Source organism: Microplitis mediator, chromosome 11, assembly GCF_029852145.1.
Source record: "Microplitis mediator isolate UGA2020A chromosome 11, iyMicMedi2.1, whole genome shotgun sequence".
NCBI lineage: Eukaryota > Metazoa > Arthropoda > Insecta > Hymenoptera > Braconidae > Microplitis > Microplitis mediator.
The window spans coordinates 13,743,884-13,759,615 of NC_079979.1; the positions used below are offsets into that span (position 1 = coordinate 13,743,884).

Sequence of the window (15,732 nt, forward strand, 5' to 3'; positions counted from 1 at the left end):
TAATATACAAACTTATACTATATATAAACTTTTGAACCAATGGTATTTTTGGAACCTACTCGATGAATTATGATAGATTAGGGCAAAATTCTTTGGAAATTCCACCATGAGGACAAATGCAAAAGATAGATTTCTATAAAATCTACTAAAAAATTGATTAATCTACAAAATACTTGAATTTGTCCTGTGCTACTTGGGTTGTATACGTAATTTACATTTGTTAAATGTCAGAGTACCGATAACTTGCGAGTATGAAACCCTAGTGGGAAGCCCCTGGTCAGCTCAAATTACTCAACTTTTTTTTTTGCCACCATACTCACGGTTACACATTTGCATCTTTAACTTACATACATATATATAAATATATATCAAGTTATCGATAATATTTTTAAAAAATATCAATATGTAAAATAATAATAAGTACATAGAGTACGTACTTAATTGTAATAAGATCATATCTTATTTCTTAATGCCCGTTCTCCCGTAAAAACCGCAAATGTTTCATAATTTCATATTAATATTTATTTATTATTAATATAATAAATATTAAATATATTTATTAGTTATAATTATTTACTTTATTTATTCTCATGTTGGTCTATTAACAAAAATAAATAAATATGTAAATATTTAATACCAATAAAAAAAAGTTGAGGATAAAAAAAAAAATAAAAAAGAAAGGGACTGGACTGGATTTGCGACCCTAGTCTTGTACTTCAGTTACTCAGTAGAAATCGACGTGAGAGCATCAGCTTATTTTTAATTAAAGTAATTAATAATTAATAATAATAATAATAATAATAATAATAATAATAATGTCACCAAGTGAAACCACATTTTTAACTCAACCAACTGAATCAACTTTTTACAAATGTAGAAGAGTGATTAGAAATCAAACTGTTAGACTTCGTCAGTTCCAATACTGTTTATGTGCAACTATGCTGTAAGTAATTAAGTTAAACTAATTAATCATCATCAATTATTTATTTTTTTTATCAAATAATTGTAGATTAATATTGATAATGGTCTTGGTGGCAATGGTGAGTTACTCGTTGAGTGACATCCATTTAAATGAAGAAATAGAAGAAAAAAATTCAACATTTTCACTGAAGCTTTCGATGACTCCGCAATTAATTAAATTAACAAACAGCCAAGATCTCAGTGACGACGAATTATCGGACGTAATTGAAGCAGGGCAACGTGCAATACATGAGCGTAATTTAATTAATTCAAAAGCAACATTCCATCCTCAAGATGAAGTGTCGCCTAACGCACGACATCACAATGCTGTGAAAACAAGTCTGTATGCTGGAAAATTAGCAGTAGCTGGAGTTGGTGAATTAGGAGCTACAAGATACTTCAAGTCTATAAGAAAAGACGTTGATATTACGACGATAGATATTTTTTTTGACGGTGATTGGGCACCCAATGGTAACAGTTGTAAAGAATATTTTTTGTCGAGCTGTAATGTACCAAGTAGATACAGAACGTTGGATGGTACTTGCAATGATCCGATTAATCGTGGAGCAGCTTTTACTCCTTATTCAAGAAGTCTGCCTCCGGATTACGCGGATGGAATTGAAGCACCGCGAGTTGCTAAGTCTGGAAAACCTTTACCTTCTGCCAGAGAAATAAGTTTGCGTGCGCATACTCCAGCTTCAAGTTCAAATCCCTCATTCACTGTCATGCTGGCAGTTTTTGGGCAATTTTTGGATCATGATATCACAGCTACGGCAATAAGTCAAGGTACCAATGGAAGTTCATTTTCCTGCTGCTCACCTGATAATATTGGGCATCCAGAATGTTTTCCTGTGTTTGTTGGTCCTGGTGATCCGGTTTATGATGTTGCCGGTTCAAAATGTATGGAATTTGTACGATCTGCACCAGCAATGCAGTGCAAATTAGGTCCTCGTCAACAACTCAATCAGGTAATTTTATTTATTTATACTCTAAAATTATTTAGATTAATTTATTAAATTAAAATTAATTGTAGGTCTCATCATTTATCGATGCTTCAACAATATATGGGTCGAATAAAAATTTAGCAGACTCACTGCGTGAATTTAAATCTGGACAATTACGAATGTACAAAGCACCTGATGGTAGAACTTTGTTACCACAAAGTACTGATTTAAATGACGGCTGTAACAGAGAAGCTGAAAATAAACGTGGGCGGTATTGTTTCGCATCTGGGGACGCACGAGCTAATGAAAATTTGCATCTGACTACTATGCATTTACTGTGGGCACGTCAGCATAATTTTTTAGCCACCCAATTGCAGCAATTAAATCCACATTGGGATGATGAGAGACTCTACCAAGAAAGTAGAAGAATTATTGGCGCTCAAATGCAACATATTGCGTACAAAGAATTCGTTCCAGTTATTATCGGGGACAGTGAAGCAAGAAAACGTAAATTGTTACCTCTGGAGTCAAATATTTATCGTGAGGCTTCGAAAAATTTTGATCCAACAATCGCTAATAACTTTGCAGCTTCGGCATTTCGTTTCGCTCATACTCTACTTCCTGGGCTCATGAAAATTACCGACGCTGAAAAAGGAACTGAGGATTATATTCAATTGCACAAAATTCTATTCAATCCATACAGTTTGTATGCAAAGACTGGGGTCGAAAGCTCTATTCTCTCAGCCACGACAAATTTTATTCAAAAAACTTCAACCCACGTTACGTCCCAATTAACGAGACATCTTTTTGAAGATCCTCTTTCAAGCCAAACAAATTCCTACAACTCAACACATCATCTACCATTTGTACCTTGCGGGCTGGATCTGGTCTCGCTCAACATCCAGCGAGGCAGAGATCATGGCCTGCCTGGTTACACAGCTTGGAGAGAGTTCTGCGGCCTTGTTCGCCCTCGGAATTTTCTTCAACTACGCGGAATCGTTGATCCCGATAGCTTCAAACAATTACCGTTGCTTTACGAAGACGTTGATGACATTGATTTATATACTGGTGCACTTGCGGAGATAAAAATATCCGATGGGTTAATTGGCCCTACTTTCACGTGTCTCATTAGTCAGCAGTTCCAACGACTGCAGTCAGGTGATCGTTATTGGTATGAGTCTTCTCAATCACCTTATCCATTTACGCCAGGTAAATTATTCCTTTAAATAAATATTTTCTTGGTAATTATATAGAAGTGCGGCTGCTTACCTTTCTGATAACCAAAAATCAAATTTTAGACAAATTCCTTTGAAAGCAATTTTAACAGCAAGTATTCGTCGGTGGATTGATGATATTTTTGCATAATTAGGTGGTATATAAGCTTTAATTATCTATAAGTTTATAAGAAAGGTATAAAAATATGCATAATTTCAAGAATATTTTTGAAATTTTAAAGTTCCGTGCTACACTGCATTATTTGACATGATTTCTTCATTTTTTAATGCATTGACTTTTAAGTCAACCACCAAAACTTGAGTTATATATCTATGTGCAATAATAGGTAGTAGTTTCATCCTGAGTACGTTAACGGACTCATCAGCAAGACTATGCTAACGTACTCTTGCCTTAGACTACACCTTATACTAATACGAACCGAGCTAAAACCGTGTGACGGGCTTCGCTCAGCACTATACTAGTATAAAAGGAGGCGGATACCGTCCAAACTACTTGCAACTCAATGCTAGGTGAGCTATGGTACACCGTAAAAGTGATGAAATAATAGAAATATGCCAATTTTCAAGTATTACAAGAGCTCCAAAATTATTGCAGCTCTTAGATCGATCTATAAAACCCCACCGCCCATCTTACGGTATTATATAAAAAAAAAAACCTGAGAAACGGTTGACCTCGTGGGCCAACTCCAAAATTTCCCGCTGTTTTCGAGCTCAAAAAGTTATTATTTGCAAATTTTTGAACTCTTTAAAGTCCAAAAATGATCATTTTGTTGTTCAACCAAAAAAAAAACACATACATATCTAAGTCTTGATGAGCCTTTTCGATTCCCGCCAAAAACGTTTAAATCGGTTGATTCATTCCAAAGATATCGTTGGATTAAAAAAGTTTAAATACACACATAAACACACACACGGGTGGAAGTGGTGTCACGACTGAATATCACAGCCATAATATCACACGACATAATATCATGTGATATTTTGACGTAATGCTATCTCAATGTACAGGCTGGTGATATTATGACTGTGATATTTTGTCGTGTGATATTATAAATATGATATTTAGTCATGTAACCGTGGAAGTTCATCCGGAAATAGCCAGAAGAGCTTCCTAGGACCTCAAAACGTCGAGATCTGATGAAAACTCGATTTTCGCAAACCGGATCGAAACCATGAACTTCTCTTTTTTTGAAAATTTTCAAAGCGGGAAGTTAAAGTTTTAATTAAGGTACGAAGCCTAGTACCCGATCAGGGAACTTGTACCTGATCACTGACGTATTTGTACATCTATATTTAGTAGAATTTAGTAAATATATCTATACAAATACATGGAATGTTCGAGTGCTAGTTTCCTGATCGGGTACTAGGTCTCTTATCTTATATATTTGAAAATTTATTTTAGAAAATTTGTAAGATGTCATATTATTATCAATTTTTAAGTAATAAAAATTTTTTTTTTTTCGAAAATCGAAGTACCTAGTTTTGTAAGAAATTATATTCTCTACAAAAAAGCTCTTTAGTGTTTTTCTCCAGAGAACTTACAGAAAAAAAGTTATGAAGCTTTAAACTATATATTAAATAGTATAACTTTATGTTTTCATTATATTAAATAGTTTTTCGATAGAAATTTAGGTTTTTTCATCTGAGCTAATGTTAACTGTCAATTTTTTTTTGAACACATGGGAAAAATTTTCCTTACTTTCAAAACAGCACTTTCTTTTTAATTCAAAAAATACAGAAAGAAAAACGATTTTAATTCCTAAAAAAAATATTTTTCCGGAAATATTTTTCCGGAAATTATCTTTACGTCAAGCTTTTTTATTCACTATCATTTCAAGCTACATAACTTTTTTTCTGTTAGTTGTACGAAGAAAACACTCAGGGGCTTTTTTTGTAGAGAATTTAATTTCCTACAAGACCATGTACTTCGATTTTCGAAAAAAAATTTTTCAAATACTTTTAAATATAAAAAACAAAAAAAATTTTTTTTACATGTAATTCAAATGAGAAAATTAATATTCGTTGAGCTCTTAGCAGGATTGAGCTTTCGAGCTGCTCTTTTAGGAGGATTTTTCTAATACCTAACACTAACTTTTAAGACCATAAGACTTGGAAAAAAAAAAAAAAAAAAATGTTTATTTTGAAACACCCTAATATTTATGGATATTTAAAGTGTGAGCATTTGAAACATTGAAAAATGTGTGCAGCCCCACTTCTATATAAAAACCATTTTCTTAACTTAGCAGGATATTTTATAATTATTTTGATTGTTACAGAGCAACTGGTACAGCTGAGGAAATCATCGCTAGCGAAATTAATTTGTGATTGTTCGAATGATATCAATGAAATCCAACCTCTGGTTATGAGATCAGTCAGCGCTGAAAATCCCATAACGATATGCGATGATATAGAGAGTGTTGATTTAACCGCATGGAAAGAAACTATATAATTAATTAATTTTTTAAAACTTAAAGTAAAAAATATATATTAGAATTTTTTTAATTATTTGTATGTAAAATTTTATGATTAATAACTGAGTAATAATTTGATTTTTTTTTAATACTATTCATCGATATTTGAATTATCGTTATCTTCTTCTTCGTCTAAATCATTATCCAGGATATCTGACAAAACATCATCATCACTAACATTACCGTTTGACGTGGAATCATTTACTGACGATTGTCTATCATCAGTTGAAACTGATGCCTAAAAACGTAATAAACTATTTTATAAATTATGTTTTATTTTAGAATTATAGGCTGCCCAGTTTTAAAACCCATGCAGAGCTAAATTTTTTAACTTTGATCCATTAGATTAAATTTTCTAATATTAAACTTTTTGAAAAATTCGCGAATTGTAAATTTCGGTTTAATTCAAATTATGACACTCGAGTTTTCAAAGACAATTTTGTTTATTGGTATCTAAATTTTATTTATCTCGAGTATAAATCTGAATGACGAAAAAAATTTCATTTTATGTATTTTTAAATTTCCAAGTGACAAATGTCATAAAAATTAAAATCATGATGTATTTTATTTAATTCTACTTAAATAATTGTTTTTTTTTTTTTTCAATGATTCTGAAGTTGACGGAGAATTAAAAATTTTCGGATTTTTTTGTCAACAAATCAATTGCAAAAAAAAAAAAAAGAAAACTAAAAATATGTACAAGTAAAAAATTAATGAAACTATGGGTGCAATTCTTTAAAATACTTTTTTTTTTATAATTTATCATTTTTAAAAAAAATTCAAAAATTAGTAGAGCTTGGCTAACTTCAGTAACATTTTTTTACTGTCTATAAGTCACTTAATTTTGAATAATATTTATTTTAAAACTGATAGTTACTCGAAAATCCATAATTCTATTTGAAATTTCATTTTTTTTTTTTGTGAATAATTAGTTTTTTAATACGAGAAATTTTAAAGCCAGATTTTAATAAGCTCACAATTATCGAAAACTATTCAAAGTTATTAAAAAAAAAGTTGGTGCTGTCTTTTTTAAATTTTTTGAATATATTTTTAAATAATTAAATTGTATTTTCAATAAAGATTATGCTTTCTATGACAATTATTCTTGAAAATCTAAATAATTTTCAACAGTTTACGTCTTTAATTCTTAAGCTTAATGAGGATAATTTTTTTTTTAAATTTATCAAGTTCGTTATTTGTACAGGACGAATTAAACCCAAAATAAGAATAAAATTTGACTGTTTTAAAATTGGGCGGCCGTTATAATTTGACTTGGAAAAATTACCTGAGACAATATTTCTTGTCCATCTAAATTTTTATTTAGCAGATTACCCATCCAGAAAGCTGTACTACTATTATTAAGTACTAGCATACCTTTAACACAGTATACTAATTTTTCCAAAACAGTTTTGGCATTGGGTACAAGTTTTGATAAAGCAATATCTTTTTGTTCAGTACTATGACAGCAGGTGACATTTAAGTGTCTAGTACCTCCCTGAACCATTTTTATTATTGCTGTGATTTCATCAGTTTGATGACGTAAACATTTTTCAAAAGTAGGTATTGCTATCTCCATAAACATTTTAAGAAGTGATGGTGTACATCTTAAATAAACCATTAGCATATTTTTGGTAGAAACTGTCTTACTGATGGCAACTAATCGCGATAGATTGAGAGCTACTTCTTTCCAGACTCTCAGTTTTTGAACATCTCTGTGATAAAAAAAAAAAAAAAAAAAAAACAATTATTACCAAAGCCAATAACATATTCAATTTTATACTGACGTTTTGGCAGAGTCAAGTGCAATTTTTGTTCCTCTTATAAGTCCATCGTAGATTTTTAAATATAAATTATGAAGATTAGATCGCATAATTGGTGGCAATCGTGATAATTTGTCTTGCGGTTTCTCTAGATTTTTAACTTCTTCCGGCAGCCATTCTAAAACTGATGATGCCGTTTCTAAAGGATTTGGTTCGTATTCCATCCAATTTTTTAACAAACTCACTACGGATGATTTGTATAATGGACCAGTATGACGATCATTCGGCCATTCCAAACATAAAAATCCATACCCCATTTTTGCTGTAATTAATTTTTTAATTTTTATACACAAATATAAAACATAAAATTATATAATTAAGCTATACCTTGTTTATCTTTATTTTCTCGAGTAAACGTTCCTGAATGTTTCATCAAAGTTTTACAAGTATCAACAAGCGCAGAAGCTATTGATATTTGTGTAGCAACATCAGCTAATGATTCAAAATATTTGTAAGCTTCAGCGACTAGTTCTTTGGATGAACGGAGGCTTAAATTTGATTCGTCGACCTGCCCAGCAAGAATTCTCAGCCCCTCTATGAATCAAATACATTAATATAAGATATTATATATTAATAAAATTTACTAGCGACATACAATCCCTTTGTAACTGCATGCATTAAATAAAATTAATTGTTCATTGAACAATTTACTCTGAGATATTTAATGTAGTCATGGAAAATATTTCTATTCAACGTATAGTTTTAATCAATTTCACTATATTTTACTCTGTTACATGTATTTTCTTTATTTATTTTAACCAGATTTTAGTTTGTACTTACATTTAAATTAAACTTAAAATTTAAATGAATATGAATTAAATTTATTTGGCAATATTTCAGTAATCCATGTAAAAAAAGATAGTTCCAAGAAAGTTAGTAACAATGAACTTTCAAATTTGAGACATTTGTGAACTTTGAGATGATCGTTTTTGGAACTTTAAATAAATTTTAAAGTAGGAAAATTTTAAATTCAAAGTTCTTATAAAAAGTGGGGGTGTGCAAATAGTTCAAACTAATTTTCGAATAATTCGTAAGTTTTCAAATTATTATTAAATTTTCGGATAAGTCGAAACTTTCCGAATTCGCGAAATTCTCGATTTATTCAAAAATTTACGAATAATTCCAGAATTTTTTTTTGAACGACTTAAAATTGTAGTAGTTTTTATAATATTTAAAATTTTCGTCAGAAGTAAATAAAGCTCAGGCATGAATCTACGAAAAAATTATTTTTAATTACTTTAAAAACTTAGCTCTCCATCAGATAAAAATTGAATATTTGATAGCTGATCAGAATTTTCTCGATTTGAATCGAGCAATTTGAAAAGTTACACATAATTCAAAACCTTTAGGTTAATTCTAAAAGCTACAAATTATTCGATTCGATTCAAACCCGATTCGCATACCCCTAATAGAAAGACAAAAATCGTTCAAAGTTAGTTTTAAAATCTTTTTTTTTTTTTTTTTTAATGTACTTCAAACCAGTATAATTTGCAAGTTAAAAAGTACTCAGTTAAAAATTATTTTCACTCATAAATGTTTTCAAAGTTTCAAAAATGATCAACTCAAAATTCAGAATTGTCTTAAATTCGAAAGTTCATAGTGATGAACCTTTCTGGAACCTTTGTAATGTTTTGAAACTATCATATTCAAAATTAATACCAAAGTTAAAAGCCTTCAATATAAAACAACAACATAGTTGTATTTTATGTTCATAAAAATTGACTAATGTTAAATCAAGGTATTGTGGTATGAATCAGTTCATTTCAAATTCACTTATTTCTTACAAGTACGAAAAAAGTTTCTAGGACGACATCATGACACCCAACAAATAAATAACTTTTAACGCGAAATTAAAAAATTTGTAGAGCTTTTAAAAAAAATCGAATTAATTATCATATAAAAATATTCAAAATCATAAAAAGTAACAAATTCAAATCAAGACCTTTCCAACGATTCAAAATTTAATCATGTTATCTAATTTTATCATATAGATATGATTTGAAAAAATTTTTTTTATTCTTTTAATAATTCAGATTAAAATTGAAATAATAAAATATTTACCTCGTAACAAATCATAATGAGCAGGATTATTAAATCCCTTCCAATTAAAAATAGTAGTCAGAAGAATAAGAATAAGTCTAAATGCATACTTATGCTGACTACTTTCTTGAATTCTCAACTTATCAACGAAATCTTTTAATTTAATACAAATCTTTGGCAACTGACTAATTAAATCAGTCATAAACTTTTCAGTCACATTATCTTCATCAAAAGTCGCCAGCAGCTCTTTGATGATAAAGCAAACCTGCCCAGTAGAAACATTATCAACGTTTGCCTGTGACATTTGGACAGGTATAGTTACATCAAGTAAATAAAGAATTTCAGCATCTAATCGTCTAAAATACATTGGATTTTTAGTGCTAAGCAGTGAACCCATTTCCCAGGATTCCCATTCAGGTAAAGATTTCTCAGCGACACTTTTATCTTTGTCTTCACCTCCTTTTTTACCCTTCTTTCCGGTTTTCTTTTCGACTTTATTAAATGACGGCAGAGGAAATGAATGAAAGTAACAGGGAGGTGCTTGGTAACGTGTGTCAGCCAATGACAGCAAAGTTGCCAGTTCACCTTGGAGATGCATAACATTCGCAAGCCTTTTAGACACTTGACGTTGTAAAAGAGGATTTCGCTGTGTTACACATGCATTAATAAGTTCTCTGAACCAATTAATACAATGGAACATTAGATCTATTGTCTGTGAGTCCGGTAGATCTAGATCCGGTGGCATCAATACTGCGCAGCTTAAGAACTCGCTGATATTCAAACGTTCACTCTCAGTACGTGTATAGCAAATTTTCATGAGACGCAGCAGAGCCGGAACAATTCCTTCGTACTTTCCTTGGCCAAATTGAATGACAACTCGCTGCAAATCATTTGAAGCATTCAATCTAAAGCTGGGTGTCAATGGCCCATTGTAGCTGTCTGTCACATAAACGTCAAAGAATTCATTGTCAATTAATGTGATAATTTGAGTTAAAAATTCTTGCTTAATGTTATCAGTCTGTGCAATAATACTGCCAAGAGTATCATAAAAAAATCCCCGAGATTTTGGACACTCCTTGACACCATTTAAAATTTTTTTAAAAATATCAACAGCCATATTTTGATCTTCTTCGCTAGTTGCCAGATGTTTTATAGCCATAACACCGCCAGCAACTCCTTTAGATTTAACTATACTGTCATGACACGACAAGTGTTTTTGTAGTAAAATAAATAGATCATCGCGCAGGGTATCAGTTACAGCATTAGAACTAGCACAGAGTGCGTGTAATAAATCATTTAGCATCGTAACTTCTTGAAGATCAAGTTTCTCCATTTTTTCCAACAAAATTCTTAAGTAATGACAATGAGCTTGAAGATACCGGCGTTCATCCCTATTAGTCGTCATTTTACACAAAATTGCTAGAGCATTTTTAGCAGTATGATCATTATTGCCCATCAGTACGATCAATTTTTCAACAATTTCCCGTTGCTTATGAATTAACTCGCCGTGAATTAAAAACTGATGACGAAACCACTCGGTGGTAAAATCAATCAGAACACCGTCTTCAGATTTCAATAGATTACTCGCCATATTTAATGCCGCTGACTGAAGATCTTTAACGACTTCTTGATAGCCAGAGTAAAATTCATTAAGCAAACTCGAACGATAAAATGCTGTCTTGATGTGTTGCTTAAGTATACTCTCAGCTTTTTTTTTTTTACCCGTTCCTTCGTAAAGTAACAACAGTATAATTAAATCAAATGGCTTTGCTGTTTTATCCGGACTAATTGAGCCCACAACATTTATTGACGCATTTGCCATTTCTTTACTTAACACAATTATCATCCTAAGTGCACTGACAATAATTGTTTGATTTGAATAATACTCTTCAGTATTTTCACCAGCAAGTGGTTGCAACTCAAGTACTCGTATATGACGTAATACTGTTTGGCAAACTTCAACTGTTGGACAATCATCTAAAGTAAATTTTATTATCGCTGATATTTGATCTATATGACAATCTCTACTTAATAAAGTCAACATCGTTTCTCGTAATTCTTCCAAAAATTTTTTACCCAACGATAAATTACTTATGCAATCAAGAATAACATTTGTCAATTCGCGCTGTGCTTCCATTAACTTGAACAGAATTTCTGCAATAGTTTGATGCTGAGTATCTGTCACAATATCCGGTATAAATGTTATCAACTCTCGTTGAAACCATATCGGACTTGTTTCCAATATTTCTTCAAGCTTCAATGTCAATGCCTCGGGATCGTTGACTATTTCAAGGAACCGTAGCTGCTGAAGTAACTGAAAAGCCCAGGGGACACTGTCCGGTGAATCACTAAGCAATAAATTTATTTTAATAACATTATAAGACATTTATTTATTCATTTGTTTATTTATTTACTTACGCTGCAACAATAGTCTCGTTTAATTTAGTCAACAGACTATTTAATATACTACTCTGTATAGATGGAACTTGTAAAAAAATTTTAATAATAGAAACACTTTTAAATGAATCTGTCTGACGTCCATCAGAAGTATTTATTGTCGTTAGATTCAAACATCTATTCAATTGTCCAAGATCTTCAGATAAATAATCATCAAACTCTTTTAAAATTGTGTCTTTGGAGAAGTCACCAGAGAGTAAAAGTTGTTGGATTTTTTTAGAAGTAATCAGTGGATCATTTTCTAAAAGATTATTTTAATTATTAATACCACAAAAATATTAAATTATTATAAATTGAGTACCTAAAATATAATGAGTATCATTTTCACTCAGGGCAATTCCTATATGATTAAAAAATTCATTCAAAGTATTTGTCGTCGGCTCCGGGGCACGTTTTCGTTGGACAGATTCCAAAGATCTGCGGCTGTTGATCCTGGGATCTCTTGCTTCTTTTTCAGGAATTTTTTTAACTGGACTCGGAGATTCTGTAGCAAAGGTAAGAAGTTAAATTTTTTTTATTATCTATATTATTAAGAGAATAAGGAAAATTTTGTTCCCGCCACATCTGTATGATAGAATTAATTAATGTTATTGAAATCGGTATCATTAAAAAGGTCTTGATTTGAATTTATGCCTTTTCATAGTTTAAACTATTTTTTATTGCTAAGTTACGCGGGAAAAAAAGACGGTCGTATTTATTTTCTTTAAATTAATATTTTAATTATTCTGTCACTAAATACGACTGAATATATGAAACTATTATATATATATAATTGAAAGAACAAAAAAAATTTAGTCTATGCCATGGCTTCTATGATTATAAAAATTAAACAGATTTAATTTTATATCAGTGAAAAAAAAAATATATTAGATGACTAATAACAAAAAATTTGACTATGCGTTGATTTTTTTTTTAAATCCCATGATTATACAAACATTGAAATCAATCAGTTTGCAAGTCAATGATGAGATTGGGTGCCCGACCAAAATAATTTTTGAAATTGAACTTTTACGATTTGAACTTTTAAAATTTTAACTTTTATAAAATCTAACTTCTAAAATGTTTAAAAGTGTATTTTTATTATTTTACTATCTATGTATTGTTGCTCCAAGATTCGAAAAAATTGAATAATTATGACACTGAAGTTAGCTGACGTCTACTAATTTTCGAATTTTTTTAAAACGATACATTTGAAAAGAAAAATATTTCAAAAAATTGCACCTATAGTTTTTTAAATTTTCTACATATGCATATTTTTATTTATTTATTTATTTTTTTTAATTGAATTGTTGTTGTTATCATGAATATTTGCGTCTTGTAGCAATGAACTTTTCATTATAATAATAATATAATTTTATTCGATTGTTATCTTCTATCTTCTATTTATATTATTAACAGAATAAGGAAAATTTTATTCCCGGCATATCTATATGACAGAATTGGTTAATGTTATTGAAATTGGTATCATTAGAAAGGTCTTGACTTGAATTTGTGCCTTTTCATGATTTCAAGTCTTTCTTATTGATAAGTATCGAGATAAATTAAATGATTTAAGCCATTCAAAAATAATTTAAATTAAACGATAAAAAAAGACGATCGTATTTCTTTTCTTTATATAAAAAAAAAAAAAAAAATTTAATACGATTGTCTTTTTTTTATTGTTTAATTTATATTATTTTCGAATGGCTTAAATAGTTTGATTTATCTCGATACTTATCAATAAGAAATCACGTAGTGACTGCTGGTTGCTAGTACTCAATTACTTTAGGTAATATTGTTTAGATAAAAAAAAAAGTTCATTACTTATATTATTATTGAATAATTACTGAATTACAATACAATTTGAAGTTAAAAAAAAGAGCCATCCGGCCTTACCCGGAATGGAGAGGTAGATTTCTTACGTAAATACAATAAAGCTACAATAGTGTAATTAATATTTCTTTTGTAAGCTTAAACATGAATTTCAAGGAAATGAGTTGTGCCTTATCATTTAGAAGTTATTAGAAGACTAAGCTGCAAAAATAAGCTTTTTTTATTTTTTGTGAAATTTTCGATATCATTCAATTGTTAAAAAAGATGTTTAAAAAAATCAAGTATTACAGTGAAAATTAAAGCTAATCGTCCAAATTTTGAGATTTTTTTTACAGGATTGAGTTATCATTTTCGGTTCAAAAGTTATTTAAGGATAAAGCCAGAAAATTCATTTTTATGAAAATAAAAAAAAATTTCAAACACCCACAACTTCCAAACTAATCGACTGATTGGCGTCATCTTCGAACTTAATCAAGGTAATCGTCCAATAAATAAGTGTATAAAATTTCATTAAGATCTGTTAAGAATTGCGGGCGCTATCGTGATGACAAGGCGCGTTATATCATATATATATATATATATATATATATATATAAACTTTTGAGTGGATGGTATTTTTTGACTCTACTAGGTAAAATAAGATATATGGTGGCAAAATTCTTTGATAATTAGATCATGAGACCCATTGCAATAGTCCGATTTCTAAAAAAATCTACCTAAAAAGTTAATTAAAATTTATAGTGTTATTTAAAATTGTTAACATTTATTGATAGTAAAGATTGATTAATATTAGTTATTCTCTATCATTAAGTTGTTAAAATAATTTTATGATTATATCATAAATTAAGTTTATTAATCAATTCATAAATTATATTTGTGGCTGTTGTTTTTATTGTTAATTATATTATTTTAAAAGCTGTAATTTATAAAAGTTCAAACTTTAAAAGCTTTCTAAAGTTTAATTTCCAAAGTTATTTTAGTATAGAACCATGAGATTGTTCTCATTAAATTTTAATGATAACAAAAATAAACAAGATTCTAGAGTAAAGATTTCAATAAAAATTTTAATTCAAATCATATTCAATAAATTGTGTAGCAATACTCGTACAGTCACGTAGTAACTACAGGTTGCTCGTTAATTATTAAAATAATTATAAATACCAAAAACTCTGGGTCTTTTTGCTCGTGGAGAAGCAAACATATCCGGTACTTCATTTTCTTTAGCCGAGCTGTCAGGAGACTCTTCAATAGTATCAAGTTCATCAGGTTCAGGTTCATGGCTTTTGTCAGCAGCACCTGAAGTTGATGGGACAGCTAAATTTGATTGTTTTCTCAGCAATTCAGTATTGGAAGCACGTTGCGATGCTCTTAATAATTCAGTATTTGAAGTGCGCTGTGATTTTTGTGATTGATAACCACCAGAAAATGCATCAACGTCATCTCCTGAGGCTGTGGAAGACTGAGTTTCTGGAATACTTATTTTTCTGTGCAATCCCCGCGGTTTAATTTTTCTGCGATCCATTTTTTATGATAAAATAAAATTTTTTCTTAACTAAATTAAAATTTAAATAAAATTGCATTCATTTAAATAGCTTGTAAATTTAAATTATAAAATATAGTGTAATTGCGATGCGTAGTTGATAAAATTGATATTTAACCTCAACAAACTTGTTTACATTCCTCAATTCAACTGTTATTTTAATGCCGGTTCCCGCAAACCGCCATATCAGTATTTAAAAAAGAGCGCAGCTCACGGCGGGAAAATGTACTAATTCAAATTGGGTGACCTTGAGTATAACGGGGCACTCGCTCTGACATGCCGTAGCGCGACTTTCAAGTTATTTGAAAGAGTGAGAGAATAAAAAATAAAAAAAATAAGAGAGTACGTTCAGTATATACCGTAAATAACGTATAGAGAGTAATAAAGACAGAGTTAAAGGTGGGAGGGAATAAGAGAGAGGAAAATGAGAAAGGCCGTGCCCGAGTCCCGAGT

The 15,732-nt window shown here is 30.1% G+C and overlaps 2 protein-coding genes across 2 annotated transcripts; one reads left to right on the forward strand and one right to left on the reverse strand.

Moving 5' to 3' along the window:
* The first annotated feature begins 571 nt into the window (after positions 1-571).
* LOC130677758 (peroxidase) lies at positions 572-5,588 on the forward strand. The gene is made up of 4 exons (XM_057484614.1): positions 572-943; positions 1,010-1,928; positions 1,994-3,113; positions 5,416-5,588. Exons 1-4 carry the CDS (start codon positions 816-818, stop codon positions 5,586-5,588), a joined length of 2,340 nt encoding a protein of 779 aa, XP_057340597.1. The 5' UTR covers positions 572-815.
* Positions 5,589-5,607: 19 nt separating this feature from the next.
* Positions 5,608-15,417, reverse strand: LOC130677756 (Fanconi anemia group D2 protein homolog). Its single transcript, XM_057484609.1, has 8 exons — positions 14,901-15,417; positions 12,229-12,411; positions 11,889-12,168; positions 9,492-11,818; positions 7,758-7,964; positions 7,395-7,692; positions 6,896-7,322; positions 5,608-5,848 (listed from the first exon to the last, which is right to left on the reverse strand). The coding sequence occupies exons 1-8, from the start codon at positions 15,259-15,261 to the stop codon at positions 5,702-5,704; spliced, it is 4,230 nt and encodes a 1,409-aa protein (XP_057340592.1). The 5' UTR covers positions 15,262-15,417; the 3' UTR covers positions 5,608-5,701.
* Between the last annotated feature and the right edge of the window lie 315 nt (positions 15,418-15,732).

Excerpts from the sequence above, each read along its gene's own strand:
- LOC130677756 (XM_057484609.1), bottom strand. The coding sequence starts at position 15,261 with ATGGATCGCAGAAAAATTAAACCGCGGGGATTGCACAGAAAAATAAGT. Across the intron at positions 12,412-14,900 it reads AAAAAGACCCAGAGTTTTTG|AATCTCCGAGTCCAGTTAAA; the intron begins GTATTTATAATT and ends CCTTTGCTACAG. Across the intron at positions 7,965-9,491 it reads TCATTATGATTTGTTACGAG|AGGGGCTGAGAATTCTTGCT; the intron begins GTAAATATTTTA and ends TTTGATTCATAG.
- LOC130677758 (XM_057484614.1), top strand. The coding sequence starts at position 816 with ATGTCACCAAGTGAAACCACATTTTTAACTCAACCAACTGAATCAACT. Across the intron at positions 1,929-1,993 it reads CTCGTCAACAACTCAATCAG|GTCTCATCATTTATCGATGC; the intron begins GTAATTTTATTT and ends AATTAATTGTAG. Across the intron at positions 3,114-5,415 it reads ACCTTATCCATTTACGCCAG|AGCAACTGGTACAGCTGAGG; the intron begins GTAAATTATTCC and ends TGATTGTTACAG.